We start from the raw sequence: 15,634 nt of genomic DNA, 5'->3' as shown, positions 1-15,634 counted from the left end.
TTTGCTGCTGTGGGTTCGCTACAGCAAGGAGACCCCACTTATCAAAAAGAAAGCTCAAAATTTCAGCTTCCAGAAAATATAATTAATTTAATGTTGTCAATTTACATAATCTAGCATATTAAGCTGCTTAAGGAGAGAAGATTAATAATTCTTAGTTTTAGTTTATGAAAAACAATGAGCGAAACATGATTGAGACTTGAGAGTGAAAAGCCCTACAGCATGCAACTTATACTTAATCCTAAAAAGTAAAATCTAAGGTGCCAAGAAAACTTCATAACAATGCGGTTAGATTTAGTTTGAGCGGGCATTGTCACAAGTGCCTTCAATTTAGACTTATGGAGGGCCGTGCTTGTCCGTGTATATAAATTTGTCAACGGATAAAGACTCCTTTGTTGTAATAGTCAAACTTTGATCATAAATTTATCTGATAAACTAAAAGTCTTGATTTATATGTCAATATAATGTAATCGATAAACAGAACAGATGTCTGCTGAAAATTCAAATTTGCAAGTATTGGAAGAACCAAACCTGCAGCTGGCGACACAACTACAACTTTGTACATTTGAGACCCATCAAATGATAGCTCTATGCTAATATATTAAAATAGTTGTGTTTTGTTGGAATGTACACATCTAGAACTTATCATATGCATATTACCAGTAGGTCAATAAACCAATATATGAAGTCAATTCAGTATAGAAGCCTGATTTTTCAAAAATGCATAAAATAAGACTTTCTCCAGTAGGACATCTTAGAGTAAAGACTTCTTGGGACAACAAACACCATTCAGGAATAATTATGCCATCATGTATCGATCAGAATTCAGAACAAATTTTAAAAGTTTAGGGTAAATGGAACTAGTGTAAAGATATTCTGCAAAAAGAAACATGATAAGCTTTATTAATAGAGCACATTAATTATTTGAAACTTCAAGTGTGCAGAGTGTGGTGTATATGTCCAAGTTAAAGAAGGCCTAAATCTCAAGACATCCGGACAGGAGCCACCAGCTACAAAAGCAACCCCCCAGAAGGATTAGTGGAGAACACAGCTGATCCTACCAGGATATCAACCAAAATTTTCCAACAGTGGCTGTCCCCTTAAAAAAATAAAACCCTAAAACAAAACGATTCAACTAAATGGAACAACCCTACACATGGAAAAAGCCTACTATTGTTCCAAGCTACACCAACAATCATTCACCACCCTTTCATTACCTATATAAGATAGACTTCTGTTTATGCCCAAGAGGCCAAGACATGTACCAGATTTTTTGTTTCCTTCTATAACATTAGGTTCTCAACTAATCCTATAATGATATTCGAGAAAATAAAGAATCTTGATGTAACGTGGAAGCAAGCATCGACCGCAAATTAGTTGGGCTAATGGGTTAGCAAAAGAAGAGTTCTACGATTAGATTTTCTTTTCTTTTTTTGATATTGTAGATCATGTTGAATTCCTTTTTTAACATCATAAAATGAGATGCTACAGACCACTGAGCTAACTAACAGACGAAATGTTTGAGAAGAAACTCGTTAAACATTGAGTCCTAATTCCTGGAAGAAGGAAACTAATTCCTGGAAGAAGGAAACTATATATTTGAATTCTGCATTTGTGCAACACTAATATATAGTATCCTAATAATTATTATATTTTTAATATAAACACAAACAGTGTCTAATAAGTAATAAACATTAGATGTGACGAAGATATGCAAATATGCTTTTATTTCAAAGATTTATATACCAATGAAAATTAAAACATTGAGATAAGGTATATTGATTTCTCAGAAATGATGTCAAAACAGTACGATGAAGTAAGCCTCTTCATGGCAACAAATATACCAAATAATGCTTTTATTTCAAAGATTTATATACTAATGAAAATTATTACATTGATATAAGGTATATTGATTTCTCAGAAATGATGTCAAAACAGTACGATGAAGTAAGCCTCTTCATGGCAACAAATATACCAAATATCAATAATAATATTAAATTAAACTAATGGCGGTGGGAGGACTCAAACCCCAGTCCCTTCCTAAACCGAGCTCTGATACCATGTTAAGTACCCAGCTTATCTCAAACCTTAAGGTGGTAGAGGAAGGCCCCAAAAGGATATTATACCACTTAACAAGAAGTATATGTTTGATTTGGGCAGGAGATTGAGAAAAAGTGGAATGTTGGGAGAAAAAGTAAGAAAAGTGGAGAAAGTGGTGAGGTCAATCAATATTTAACGTATAAAGTTAGTGTAGTGGAAGAAAGGGTGTAGTTAATTTTTATATTATAAAACTTTTACTATTTTTGATAAGTTTTGAAAAATATAGAATTGAATGGGACATCCTAAAAAGGAAAGCATAGAGAAATGAATGGGACAGAGGGAGTACTAGACTAGCATAAGCCAACTCAGATAAATGAAACGAAAAATTTATCTTATACTAACCTCTCCAAGACGGCGAAATGCACCATACATGCCACCGAGAATTGTGGAGAAAATTGCATACCATATCTGAGTGTCCATAAAATAGACCTGAATAAAGTGATAATTGTTGTTATACAGGCTAATATCAAGAGAGTCTTAAAAAGTATAGTAGTGCAGAGTCACTAGAAGGCAAGAAAAATATCTCACAAGAATAATAGGAGCCCAAAGTGATATAACAACACCAATATTGTTTTTAGCTGCAAAGAGAAAGTAATAATAGATAAATCATTTCCCTTGTTATAGTTATAATAAATCAGTCATAAATGATTACCTTGAGGAAAAAATTCATGCCACTGGTAATTTCTAATGTGGACTTTCATAATTGCCTTTGTGGGGCCAACTAGAGGCTTTATCTGCAAGATGAAAGCACTAAAAGATTAAATCAATACAGTTTTAACACATGGCCAAGTGCGCTTCTACAGGCAGTGGAAAACTTGCATCCCTAAAAAAAATTTAAAATTATAAAATCAGTATCACAGGGGCAGTATCTGGAGTACTGAAAAGTTGTGGAGTACAACTATAAACATAACTGGAAGGTAGTAAATGGTTACTACACCAAAATTCAACTGAATAAAGATTAAGACTAAATGTTAAACTAGCATTGGGAGCTCTAATCTATTAGTTATTGTAATAGCTTCACTTGGAATATAGAGAAGCTTAATAATGAAAAATCTTGCACAATGAACGAGGCACTGAATACTGAATTTAAACCTAAAACCTCAACTAAGATGTGAACCCGAGAATTCGAGAAACTAAAGCTCTAATGCTTAGTACAACTATTATTTACTTAATTTCAAAACAATACTGTGCAAAGCAGTGGTAATGGTTGCACTGGTCAACTTGATGTTCGCTGAAGGTAATTTCTTTATTTATCTTTAATTTAATCATACCCTAGGATCAGGATTCCTTTCCGTGTAAATATGGAGAGGTATCTTGTTATGTTTTTGTAAGAAAGGAAAAAGTAATCTCGGCCATATCACGGTCCATTCTAGACAGCAAAAAAAGTAAGTTGCCACATCTATTAGTACATTATAGTAACATACTAATAGATTTAACAAACGATAAGTAAACAGATAGCATGATCACCTCGACGTAGTAACTAAATGTCAACTTTGAGAAAATAAGAAGAACCCAAAACGTAGTATACCTGAAAGGAAGTAATAATTAGAAGGAAGAACAACTGAACATCAGAGACAGAGACTTAATTGAATTTATTACAGCATTCCTACTTGATTAGAGAAAGTGTGCTCTCTTGCATTCCCCTCCCAACATACAGCCGAGTCTACAACAAAATCGGTATATTAGAAACAGTGGAATCTAGTAAAATGTCATGATGATTCTTAATCAAAAAACAAGAGCCTTTAGATAGATTTTCATACGCAATATAATGTTTGATACAGGAGCTACAAAATGTTGTAATAAAAAATATATTGAGGAGATTGTCATATATACCTGAGACCACCACATAATTAGGCTGACAATAATATTATTTGACTTCTCTAGACGCAAGCGGATAAAAGGAAACACGAATAACAATGTGGAGAGCATGTTTGGAGATAGGTATATAAGAACTGCCATTATGAATAAAGAAGGTGAACTCTGCCCATTCCCAAACCAGCTTCTTATGGTTTGTGCCAGTCCAGTGGTATTGCTCCAAGAGTAGGCGTAAGTCACAGGTAATACTATCATCCACATTGCAGCAAACATGGCCTTAAGAATGTACCTTATCTTCACATGCGCTGACATGCTATGTAATGCTTTCCAGCTCATAATAATATCAAGAACAGCTAAGAAAAGAAAAGTAATTGTTTGGTCACTTTAATAGCAAATATTGTTGCAATATACAGAGGCGGACATTTCTTAAAGAGTAGTAAATTTCTTCTGACAATATATTAATCCCAACGAAGTAAGTGATTGGACTGGTCAAGTGTGAATAGCATTTACTATACTGAAGCCTCTACTACTCACTGATACCAACAGGGGTGGGGAGAGCAGTGTGGGAAGGATGGGCAGCATCCCACCCTTGACATTAGAAATGAGTATGGTATTTCATTTATTTTCTAAATGGTAGTGTGGTTCAATAGCAGCTACATACCCTTTGTCTGCTTTGGGTATTGGAAATCTTGCCCAAGCTTCCTCTTTGTTTTAATTTTCAGTTTGCTTCTAATAATATATACCTAAACTGCTAAACATATATCCCTATGTTCATTGGTCGTTTTCTCCGCATTTTTCATTCTACAAGTTTTATTATTAGAACAGTATAATTATGAGTGACAATGTTTGTACCCCTAAGTTGAGTTGTGTATGTGTTGCATGTCTGATAAAATCTATAATAAATAAAGCTGGTATCCGCGATAAAATAGCAATGTTCAATTTGTTGTGTGTTGAGTTGGTATGCTTGATTAACAGATATAAAGTAGTTAGCATTAGTGTATATATATATAGGGAGACTCAAATGAGAACCGATCTTAAAGATATATATATATATTTATGTTTGACTGAAAGAGATGGAAGTTATTCGGACCAATAACAAAATTAAAAAAACCGAAGTCATGAAAACAAAGCATATAGATTTTCTTGCATATAAGCTGTTTTTAAAACCAAGAACTAGGTACGTATAATTTTTAGTGAATAGAAAAAACACTAGAGCTTACACCAAGTTTCTAAATATAAATGTCTACAATGGTCAAAGGAATTTTAATTACTTGTAGTTATACCAACTTACCAAACTACTTTACACCAAGTTCCCTGATAGATGCATACAAGGATCATTTTTTTATATCTTTAATGCTTATATTACAAGCAACTTAAAAAATATATTGACACTTGGCTCAGTTGCATTAGATGACTATAAAGCTTTAAGATGTCATATGGTACTGCATTTGCTAGTAGCGAAGGTTATTGCAAATTGAGTTTCCAGGAAAACACAGAGATTAAGAACCATATGATTCATAAATACCGATATCCATACGGATGCAAAATGCTAGAACTTTTTATCCTGATACAAAATTATTAAAACCCGAATTGCAACTTGAGGATAACTAATCTTGGTGCCAATTATCATGCCCGTAAACAGTAACAATTTATTATATCATGAATCAAAGATATTGTGTGATATGAATATCATAAATCTTGGGGCCAATTATCATGCCCGTAAACAGTACAATTTATTATATCATAAAATCAAAGATATTGTGTGATATGAATATTCATTTTTAACTACTTTGAGCATCATTGTGATACTCGAGAATTAAAAGTGACTTGGTCCGAATGCCCTACAGATACAATCTACATATAAGAAAAGCTAAATTATTAAGAAGAGTCGCAGTCCTACTTCAGAAGAAATAAAGCTGCCACCACGATAGGAGATTTGACAGATAAACTCAAAAAACAGAATTACTGGAAGAACACTAGATACTTTGTCAAGGAGCAAAATGAATGAAAAAATAGAAAATTTATGACAAATGAAAGAATTAAAGGACATCTTCACCTTGAACAAATTTCAATATTGCTGCTGTAATGAACAGGCTCAGCACTTTCTTAAACCCATCATCCACAAATATTGAAGTTGGTTGTCCCGAATCGCTCCAAGCCATTATAATCATTGCCTGTATGAAATTTGATTTCTCAGATGATATATATAAGACATTTGCAACTAAATTCCGTCGAAATTATCGGTCGAAACCTGCAAAGATTTTGAAACGGCCAGATATAAGATATGTACTCAACAAACCTGCAGAGACAATATAAAGAAGCTCCACATTCTGTCGAAACTTCTAAAGATATGCCAAAACGAACGTATCTCAACGAAATTAATTTTTGCCTTCCATCGATCCTTATAAATTTGTCTTTCTGCCTGAAAGCCACCAATGTATCTATAAGAAGGAAACCGCAACCAAACCATAATCCTTTCTAACGATAATATATATATAAAGATATGAAAATATTGTGCATGTTTATAGAAAACAAAAGAAAGCTCCTTGAGTATAGAATGTAGAACCATTAACACACTTTCCTGCTGATGTATAATTTGTCTATCGTATATTCTCTAATCAGTAGAGATTGTGAAATGCATCTGTAAAGTTTTCTCTGTCTTCCACCGCACTGAAATTCATAAATACAAGATCCTACCATCTAATCCTATGCTCTGTCAATTAGAATAATTTATAGCATGGTTTGTTTCACAACTAGAATGTATTGAGCAAACATACAGCATCTGCCACATTAGTATATTTTTTTCATCCTCCTAGTTATATATAATTTCTTGAATGTCAACAATAACACTCGGTTGACGTAAAAAAAATCAAAAGGGGTTAGATACAGAAACCAGCAATTTGAGGCCCGCATATGACCCTTCCCTGTCCTAGTTTGATTAGACTCTTTCAAGTTGTACATAGTAACGAAAATCTTAACTCTTAAGCAAGACAATTTTGATTTCTGTTACACATACATTACACTGATATAAGTTTGTTTTTTAAAATTCCAGGCTACATTTTGGAGTTCCTAAAGGTTGGGATTTGTTGGTTAATTTGAATGTGAGGTCCATACAAACGCGTAATGTCATACAAGAAATCCAAAAACTATCATTAATGTCATAAAAGAAATCCAAAAACTATCATTCTTAAATGAAAATTATGAAATACATACAAATTTTTTCTGGGCGCTGAGCTGATCCATAGGCTGACAAAAGAAATCAGCATCAGCACGCATCGGCCAGCTTAGTTTAAAGCAGTCAACAGACCTACAGATTCATGAAATTTTCTTAAAAAAATGTAAACATATGAACTTGCAAATTATCAAAAAAAATACATGAACTTGTGGGTGGGTATGTGTGTTACGGGATATACCAGAAGTATTCATTTAAATCATCATAATTCCTCCACCGGGAATGTTTGGATTTCTCTTCTCGGCTCCCTCTAGCTTCCTGTAAAAAAGCACAAATAATATTTACATTAACCAAAAACAGCAGGCAACAACAGAATATTAATTTGCTCAGTAACTTGGCAGAGAACCAACCTTTGCTATTGTATTGTAGATTGGAGTTACTACTTTCCTTAGGAAGGCTTCATGATCCCCACCGTAGGCAGGTTTGACATGCTCACCAGTCATTTGACTGACATTCCCGGCCAACATACCATACAGTTCGAAAGCCATCTATTCCATACAGTTTCAAGAAAAACTGATTATATTACAAAAAATGGGTGCCTGAAGCTCAAAAAACAGATATATGGTGCACATAAATTCAACAAACATTATGGTGCACATTTATTCAACTTATGGTGATAAAGATAATATTACATTTATAAAAAAATTGTTAAAAATACAAGTACACTAAAATTTGTGAAAATAAAAAAGAATAAAATATGAACTGTCCCATGTATACATATGTATAGATACTTGCAAGTACGAATATTTATTACTTAACTCGATTTTTTTATATAAGTCAATTACTGAGATTTAAATACTCAAGAACACATGTCTCGGGTTCAATTCCCAACCTGATATTACCGGGAGAAGAGGAGTATCGGCTCGGCTAAAATATCATTATTTTGTAAAATTGTTAGTTTTTCAAATTGGCAGAAGATAGTACCAGCCAGTCAGAGAAAAATATAATTTCATACAGCTTATTAATTGAAGGACTAATATATAATGCTTCTGTATCAACCACTCATGACTCCTAACTAAAACAATGCTCTAGCAATACTTGGTAAATCCCACTTGAAAAATATGGTATGGGGGGAGCCCCCCTTCCCTCTCTCTTTCTCTTCACAGGAGTAGACATGCTAGGCTGTGCATTAAATAACCCTGGCTCTGTATAGCAAAGAAGATTTGGAAGATGTTCAAAATTATAAATACTATTTAGTAACTACTTCAAGTACTCTCTCCCCCCCCCCCAGTGAATTCTTGAATTTATATGTGAAAATATCCAATATCCGGTCCAAGCTTAATTGAAAAAAGTTGTAAGGTACTAAGGTCAAAAAACATAGCCATGAAATGAAAAATCCACTTTCTAAACGACATTCTAAAACACTGACCTTAACCACTACAACTTTTCAGGATCTATCCGAGGAAGTCATCAAGTAGCTTTAACTTGCAGACTTCAGAGCACGAGGAGAACTGTATTACAATTTTTGAACATTTGGAGTCAATTAACAAACCAGAGTAAATTTTAACTGTATCAATTCCTGAGCATGTGTTGGTTAAAGAGATATGGAGGATTTATTTTGGTAATCTTTTAAAGACGCTTTGTCTGAAAGCATTAACGATGTGCTTACTACTTTCCTATGATACCATTAAGTTATATTGCAAGCATTTCTATTCCATACAACCATTTCTATTCCATACGACCAAACTTCCAACATTTAAGTATGGCAGTAGAGAGAAGTGTCTGTTAAGAACAAATAATTCCTTAATGCATTCCTATTGAGCATGTCCAATGTTCAGGTCGAAGGTCAACAACATCACCTTTCGAATTCCAAAACTAGTTTCAGGTTTCGACAATATTGGATAGATTGACTACTAATGAAGGGAGAAAAAAGTAAAGTATTACAATGATCGAGATCAAACAGATGCACTCTGGGAAAGAACTAGTTTAAGTTTCCATAAAGTTGGGTCTCTAGTCTGTCACTCTACTTATTTGCTATATCTTTATAGAAAACAAATCTTATCGATTTAGTAATCATATAGAGAGACCTTAACTTGGTCTCTATGTTCTGTCCAAAGTGCAAATATTCTATTTTGATCAATATAATACCACATATAATATATTTCTGCTTACTGCAACGATCCTCATTCAAATTAATGAACAAAATACGACTCGTTTACTCGTCAAGAAAATAATTGACTTTTTTTCTTGTCCTTCTGTAACAATACAGAATTTCATCCAATGAATAAAACCTGAAATCTCGTGATTCAGGACAAGGAACAATCATTCATTATACGGTAAACTTTTATTTTGTTAGCATGTATGACACACTGTCCCAATGGTATCATAATATACGCACCACGGAACCAGACCTATTATAAAGCATGACTACTTATAAAATTCTACTTTTTCCGATAGCGAGCTAGAGGGTTTGTCAGGTACCAGAGGTGTCATAAAAACTCCGACAGAAATTGATGCTAGTATCTAAGCACAAACTACATGAAAGGAGCCATGTATCAGTGCATACATGATGATAGATATAGCAAAGGCATTCTGGCATAAATCTTAAGTTTGCAGCCTCCCCCCATATGAGAAGGTAAAGACCGATGTATAACAGCTTTCTTTGCTGCACATCTTGTTGAATGTTAGGCAACCTGCAAGCAAAGAGAAATAACAAAAGAATTCAAGGTTTTTTACCAAACCGTGAGAATTTTTTTCCTGATAAGTTGGTCATATTAGTATATTTCGCTGTATCAAAACTGTGGTTAAAAAACAAATTCACTATTTATGGGGAAGTATGCAATTTAAACCGTAAAGTGTCTTTAGTATGTGTCGAGTTTTATCTCTTTTCCTCTCTACCTTGAGGACATGATGCAGGATCTTAGTAAAATGTTATAGTAGATGGCAAAATATTGATGAACAGAATTCTGAATTACAAATAGGAAAGAATGAAAAGGATAACTAGGCCTCACACCTAGGATCCAGGCATCACACCCAGAAAATTTAAGCCTCACACTCAAGCATAGAATAGTATTTTAATATTAATCTCATCTCCCCAATTACAATGCTAGAATATTCATATATAGGTATCTGGAGTAGCCTCCAAGAAAAACCACTAACTTATAGGAACTAAAACAAGGAAAATATTTGGTTTGCATGATTTTTGGGATATGTATGATATTTCCCGATTATTATAAGGTAATCTAATCTTTTTCCACAATCTTTAACAGATTAGGAAAAGATATTTATTTTTCTGAATTCCCCTTATTCCTTCATGAATAAACGTTTCCGAATCTGTCAGAATTTGCATCAGTACACCTGTGTACCAACTAAACAATTTTTATTATTTTTCCCACAACAGATAAGTAAATTTAGTGTTTTTTGTAAATGCAACATATGTTCTTCAAAAGATCTTATATCTATTACTCTATAATCTGAACAATCCTTTATTGCATTTATCCCTTCAAGAAATCAATTTTGTCCAATGACTTCAAATCTATGAAATTAAAGACGTTCATGTGCAACAGAAATTAGCAATTACTTTCTATAAAAAATGATTGTAGAATCCAACTCTTCTTTCAAATATCAGGAATTTTGAAAACTTTTCTTGTCTTGGGGTGTTAGTATATAGCTTTAATAAGTTGAATACTCCCAAGGAAGTTTTTAACTTTTCTTCCATAGCAATTGTGGAATAATATATGATCCAGTTGAGACCTCCCTCCAACCCCCTAGGATTTTAGATGTGTTGGTTACTTAAAATGGTATCGCAGCTCGATTTAGAGAGAGGTTACGGGCTCGAAACCTCCCACCCCTAGTCTTTGAAAACAGTTGTGTGTTATATGTTTGGTGGTTTATGTTGTCTGTTTGTCGACTCTTACGAGTGAGGGTGAGTGCTGGCGGGGGTGGGGGGGGGGGGAGTGTGTTTGGTGGTTTATGTTGTCTGAGTGAGGGGGGGGGGGTGTTTGGTGGTTTATGTTGTCTGGGTAAGGGGTGTCAGCCGGGGAATTTTTGTGTCGTCTAACATAGAGATTTAGTCTCATTTTCCTTCACAGATCGTTTGATAGGAGATATTTTAGCAAACCTTTATTTTCTGTTTACATTAGTCCGTAAAACAAACATGTTCGCTGACTATTGAGTGGAAATAAGTGTAGGGGAAAGCTGAAACCTGTGTTTAAGAGTCTTTCAAGTGATAGAATCTAATGGATGAGGAAAGCTCCGAACCTTAGAGTGTATACTTACCATAGACTACTTTTGCGACCCAAATACTTGCACCACCCTTTGTAGTTTTTAAAAAGCTTTTTCATCACTTCTGTAAGTGCCCGATCATCCAACTGAAATAAAAAATTTATAATAAAATTTCCAGGAATAGATAGCATGCCCATGCTTTTGTATTTAAATACATACCATAGACTGCTGCTCTGGTTTTGGTAATTGCCGAATGTGTACATTTGCCAACAATAAAATCAAGTGCTCCCTTTGATTTGACACGTTATCTTTCTGTAAAAAAAATTTGACATGATATTAGCATCACGCATTTATATGACTGTAAACAGATCACAAGGTCACAGGAAAATAGCCAACCTGAAAGCCAAACATAGCCTGAAGCCAGTCTAGAACATCTTCATCTTCTTTTTTCTTCTTGTCCGTGGACCAAGGCAGACCCCTGGTGTTGCGAAGGGCTTTTACAGCAGCTTGAATCTGAAATGAAACACAAAAGGTAGTACAATAGCATAAGTTCTTGCATCTAGGAAGCTAAAAGCACACATAAAGACACAAACACGCCCAAAAAAGAGGACCTCTGAATATCTCATAATCGCTTGATTTGTACTTTCTGAATCGAGAGGAAGTATGTTGTATGGTACGTATATCTCTGCCTTTTCTGCAACCTTACTGTGAGCTTCAATGATCTACACACAATGTTGTAAATTCAAAAATAACAAATACATAACATGTTATAGGCCGAATTACAACCACAGATCATTATTCTCAAAATTGAATATTTCTCAATTTCATTTTAAAATAACTCATATAAAGTTCACATATCTGAAATTTCCACTACTAATACTTCTAGTAACACACCTCATCAGCCATGTCAACAGATTCTGTCAAGTTAACAGCCTTCAAAACATCAAATAGAACAGCAGCAGTTTGATACGCTTTTGTGAGCCGAGTACTGAATTGAAACAATAAAAAACAAGAAGAAAGAGGCTTCTTTAAATAAAATAAAGAAGCAAGAATAATAGTGCAGCCACACCCTTTATTCAATCAAAAAAATTGTAAGGATAAAAATGCAGTATGCATAGTTACCGATCTGCTTTATCAGCAGCATTTTGCAAAGCCTTTATGTACTTAGCATAGTAGTGTTGATAAAAACTCTGCATTTCACGAGCATCACTTTTTTTCCTTCCTACTAATGTTGCTTTATCTTCCTGACAGCAAAGGAGGTATCTTGATAACACCGTTATGATATAAATGTTGAAAAGGAAAGTAAACATACAATATCAGCAGCTTGATCAAACAAATGTCAAAGTAACAAGCAACAATAGAAATTTTAGCTACCAATATCAGATCTACAAATGTCGTCCTGATATTGATATGATCAAGATAATAATAACACTGCAAGACAAATTAGGTTAAGTGGATTATGGAACGGAATCCATCAGTAGGAATCCAACTTTGGCACAATAATCTATCAGAAACCATATTGAAGTGAAAATATCGGATTCGGACTTAAGACCTCCAGGTAATGACCTCCAGGTAATGGCAAGCCTAAGACCATGCTCAATAACCTTTTGTTCCAAACGCTTAATGTTTTTGGGAAGCTACAATTATGTAAAGTATAAGTATTTATTTAATATATATACACGCGTCTAAGACCAACTAGTAAAACAACCAGTTGCCTTCAAGCACCCTCAACCTGTGTAGATCCAGCTAGAGAATTTACAAACAGCACTGCCAAGTGTCATGTAGATAATAATTTAGATAAAAATTTTGGCTACCCTATGAAGTCTCAACGTGGAATTGATTCATCACAATAGTTCTATTTAGCATGTACTCCATTTATACAATTAAACCATATCAAGCCTATATTCTACGCATATATTCTACGCATACCAGTGACTCAACAGATGAAAATAGTAAACTAGACAACAAAAAGGCACACATGATAATATCATAGCAAGCAGTAAAACTGCATACCCTTTCTAGACGTTGCAGAAGCGCAGTCTTAAATTGGCGAACTCCACGTCCACTTGATGTTGGATCTAGTTTGTGAGCTTTCTCAAAGGCATAGAATCGGCCTGCCACCAGCTCCAATGAGACACATACATCAAAAGGGACTCAACGTACCTACTATTAATGAATTTTGGATAATATGTGGTTTTTGTGATTTTATTATAGTGAACAACTTTTGCATCAACGATAGACTACTGACAAATCGTTGAAGATCTCTTTACAAACATAAATTTTTATGACTCAGGTCCTCAACTCATTATCAAAATGCCTAAGTGGGGTAAAAACATATTAAGTTGAACAACTAGATTTCCAACAGTGCAGCTAACTTCTTTAATTTATGCCCCTACCCTCCCTGGACATGAATGAAATCATCCCAATACCTAATTCCAGTCCACATGTCATTAGGCCATGGTAACCCTTTCACCTTTCCTCATTCGGAATTTCTGTGCTAGGTTACAACTCCTGAACCACTGATTTACATCATTAACCGTCTTAACTTGAGAAGATTCAGTTCATTGAATATCAAACTCTAGAATGATGCTAATACTTGATCAAAAATTAAAAAAATTTAAGACGGAGAAGTTGCCTTGCAATGATATGTGTAACTATCCCCGGAATTCTATTGTTGCCAAGTAAAAATTGTACATCTAGAGGGACCCACAAATATAACAATATCACCAAACCTCAAAATATGACAGTTACTGCTGCATAGTAAAGTTCAATAATTTCAACCTAGCATAATATATTAAGTAAAACATGTGAGCTGCAAGCAAAATGAGTAAAGCACTACTGAAAATGGAAGTAAAACATACAGAGATAAGCAACCCTGGGATTATGTGGTTCAACTTCATTAGCAACACGAAGAATTGCCGCAATGTCAACCAAAGAAGATGGCACAACTTCACTATCCATCATTGTTTCCCCTAAATTACCAACAGTCTGAGTCCTTAGCAGCAACCGTCTAGGCGGCGGCTGCTGCTGATCAGACCCCCTTCTATTGTAATCCATGTTTCTTTTACATACAACTTAAAATTCCCATTAGCTACCTGCTGAAACCCATCAAGAATCAAAATTGACCCAAGTCAATGCACAAGAATCTCAACTTTTTGATTACCAAAATCTCAACCTCTTCAACATAAAGAATGATAATAGTTTTGAGTAAATAAATGTGATTGAGCTTGCTAATACAAAAACAGACAAGACAAGATTTCCCTCTTATTTTATGAATTTAAACACTTGAAAAACACAAAACACAAGTAGAATGTTTTATCTCTTTTTCATGAGTAGAATATTCTAACAACTTTTAAATAGTTTGGGGAAAATGAGAAATGAAATATAGTAAATAGTAATTCTAATATTGTCTCTGTTACAATCAAGAAAATACCCAGTTCTGTAGAGAAAGAGGGAGTGAACTTACTTAAGAGTGAGAAATGAGAGATTATATAAGATTAATTCTATTGTTGTCTTGTCTTGTTCTGGTCAAGAACAAGTAAAAGAAAAATACCCAGCTCAAAACTTACACAATAAAACTTGAGACTTAAGAGAGAAATGTATATCGAGAGAGAGAGAGAGAGAGGAGAGAGAGTTACTTAAAAGAGTTAAGATGCTAGGACACTGAACCAAAGTGAGAGTTCAGAGAGCTTCGCCTACCTTACAAAACTTACACAACAATAGAATATAATAGTGTTAAAATGTTGACATGCAATAGGGCAGAGCGTTGGTCACACACGACACGCGATTGTAATATATGTTGTGAATTTGTGAGAGCGTGTGGGGGGGTTGATTTAACAAACTTAAGAAAATAATGCACACTGGGAAAGTGGTCCCAAGATGTACTGTCCAAGGAAATTAACTTTCTAAATTTTGATGATTTTTAGTATAATGGGTCTCTTGTCAGGTAAGAAATTTTGGAGAAAGAATTTCCCTGTTCGGTATTAAAAGCAGACGCAAGGGTGAACGTTTGTTTCGTGATTTTTGCTTAAAACCTTATTAATTGTTGTCAAGAAAATTTATACCAAGTGTTCAGGCTTTATTTTAAATTTAACACTTCAAGATATTTTTATAATGATAATTAATTAACCGTAATAAGAGACAAATATTTATCAACTCACTTGATTTTTATTTAAAATCAAATAGATTGTGCTACAAATCCAAGTTCTTAAATATCAAAAATTTAATTACTTTTTCAAGACATTCTCCTTTGAAATGAGAGTACTGTGGAACTACTATAATCAAGATGACTTTCTAGCAATCTCAGAAAAATTGAAGAAGTAGAAA

General features: G+C 34.1%; 1 protein-coding gene across 8 annotated transcripts in view; it reads right to left on the bottom strand.

Annotated features, from left to right (window-relative positions):
• LOC141662276 (callose synthase 3-like) overlaps nt 1–15,087 on the bottom strand; it is a 36,171-nt gene extending 21,084 nt beyond the window's left edge. The window contains exons 1-21 of one of the 8 annotated variants that reach the window (XM_074469211.1): nt 15,008–15,087; nt 14,170–14,403; nt 13,322–13,422; nt 12,431–12,552; nt 12,203–12,296; nt 11,920–12,030; nt 11,705–11,821; nt 11,528–11,620; nt 11,363–11,454; nt 9,651–9,777; nt 7,495–7,632; nt 7,326–7,402; nt 7,126–7,219; nt 6,212–6,334; nt 5,969–6,086; nt 3,931–4,265; nt 3,708–3,760; nt 3,565–3,625; nt 2,750–2,831; nt 2,626–2,675; nt 2,440–2,526 (exon numbers count right to left, since the gene is read on the bottom strand). In XM_074469211.1, the coding sequence (XP_074325312.1) occupies nt 2,440–2,526; nt 2,626–2,675; nt 2,750–2,831; nt 3,565–3,625; nt 3,708–3,760; nt 3,931–4,265; nt 5,969–6,086; nt 6,212–6,334; nt 7,126–7,219; nt 7,326–7,402; nt 7,495–7,632; nt 9,651–9,777; nt 11,363–11,454; nt 11,528–11,620; nt 11,705–11,821; nt 11,920–12,030; nt 12,203–12,296; nt 12,431–12,552; nt 13,322–13,422; nt 14,170–14,365 (2,271 nt within the window). In that variant the 5' untranslated portion in view covers nt 14,366–14,403; nt 15,008–15,087. Of the gene's footprint in view, nt 1–2,439; nt 2,527–2,625; nt 2,676–2,749; nt 2,832–3,564; nt 3,626–3,707; nt 3,761–3,930; nt 4,266–5,968; nt 6,087–6,211; nt 6,335–7,125; nt 7,220–7,325; nt 7,403–7,494; nt 7,633–8,513; nt 8,596–9,650; nt 9,778–11,362; nt 11,455–11,527; nt 11,621–11,704; nt 11,822–11,919; nt 12,031–12,202; nt 12,297–12,430; nt 12,553–13,321; nt 13,423–14,169; nt 14,407–14,774; nt 14,912–14,946 lie in introns of those variants that run through there. The other 7 variants (XM_074469207.1, XM_074469206.1, XM_074469210.1 and 4 more) reach the window with 7 other exon arrangements.
• Nucleotides 15,088–15,634: the final 547 nt, after the last annotated feature.

The sequence above is a fragment of the Apium graveolens genome, chromosome 1, assembly GCF_009905375.1.
Source record: "Apium graveolens cultivar Ventura chromosome 1, ASM990537v1, whole genome shotgun sequence".
NCBI lineage: Eukaryota > Viridiplantae > Streptophyta > Magnoliopsida > Apiales > Apiaceae > Apium > Apium graveolens.
This window is presented reverse-complemented; position numbering and strand designations above follow the sequence as displayed.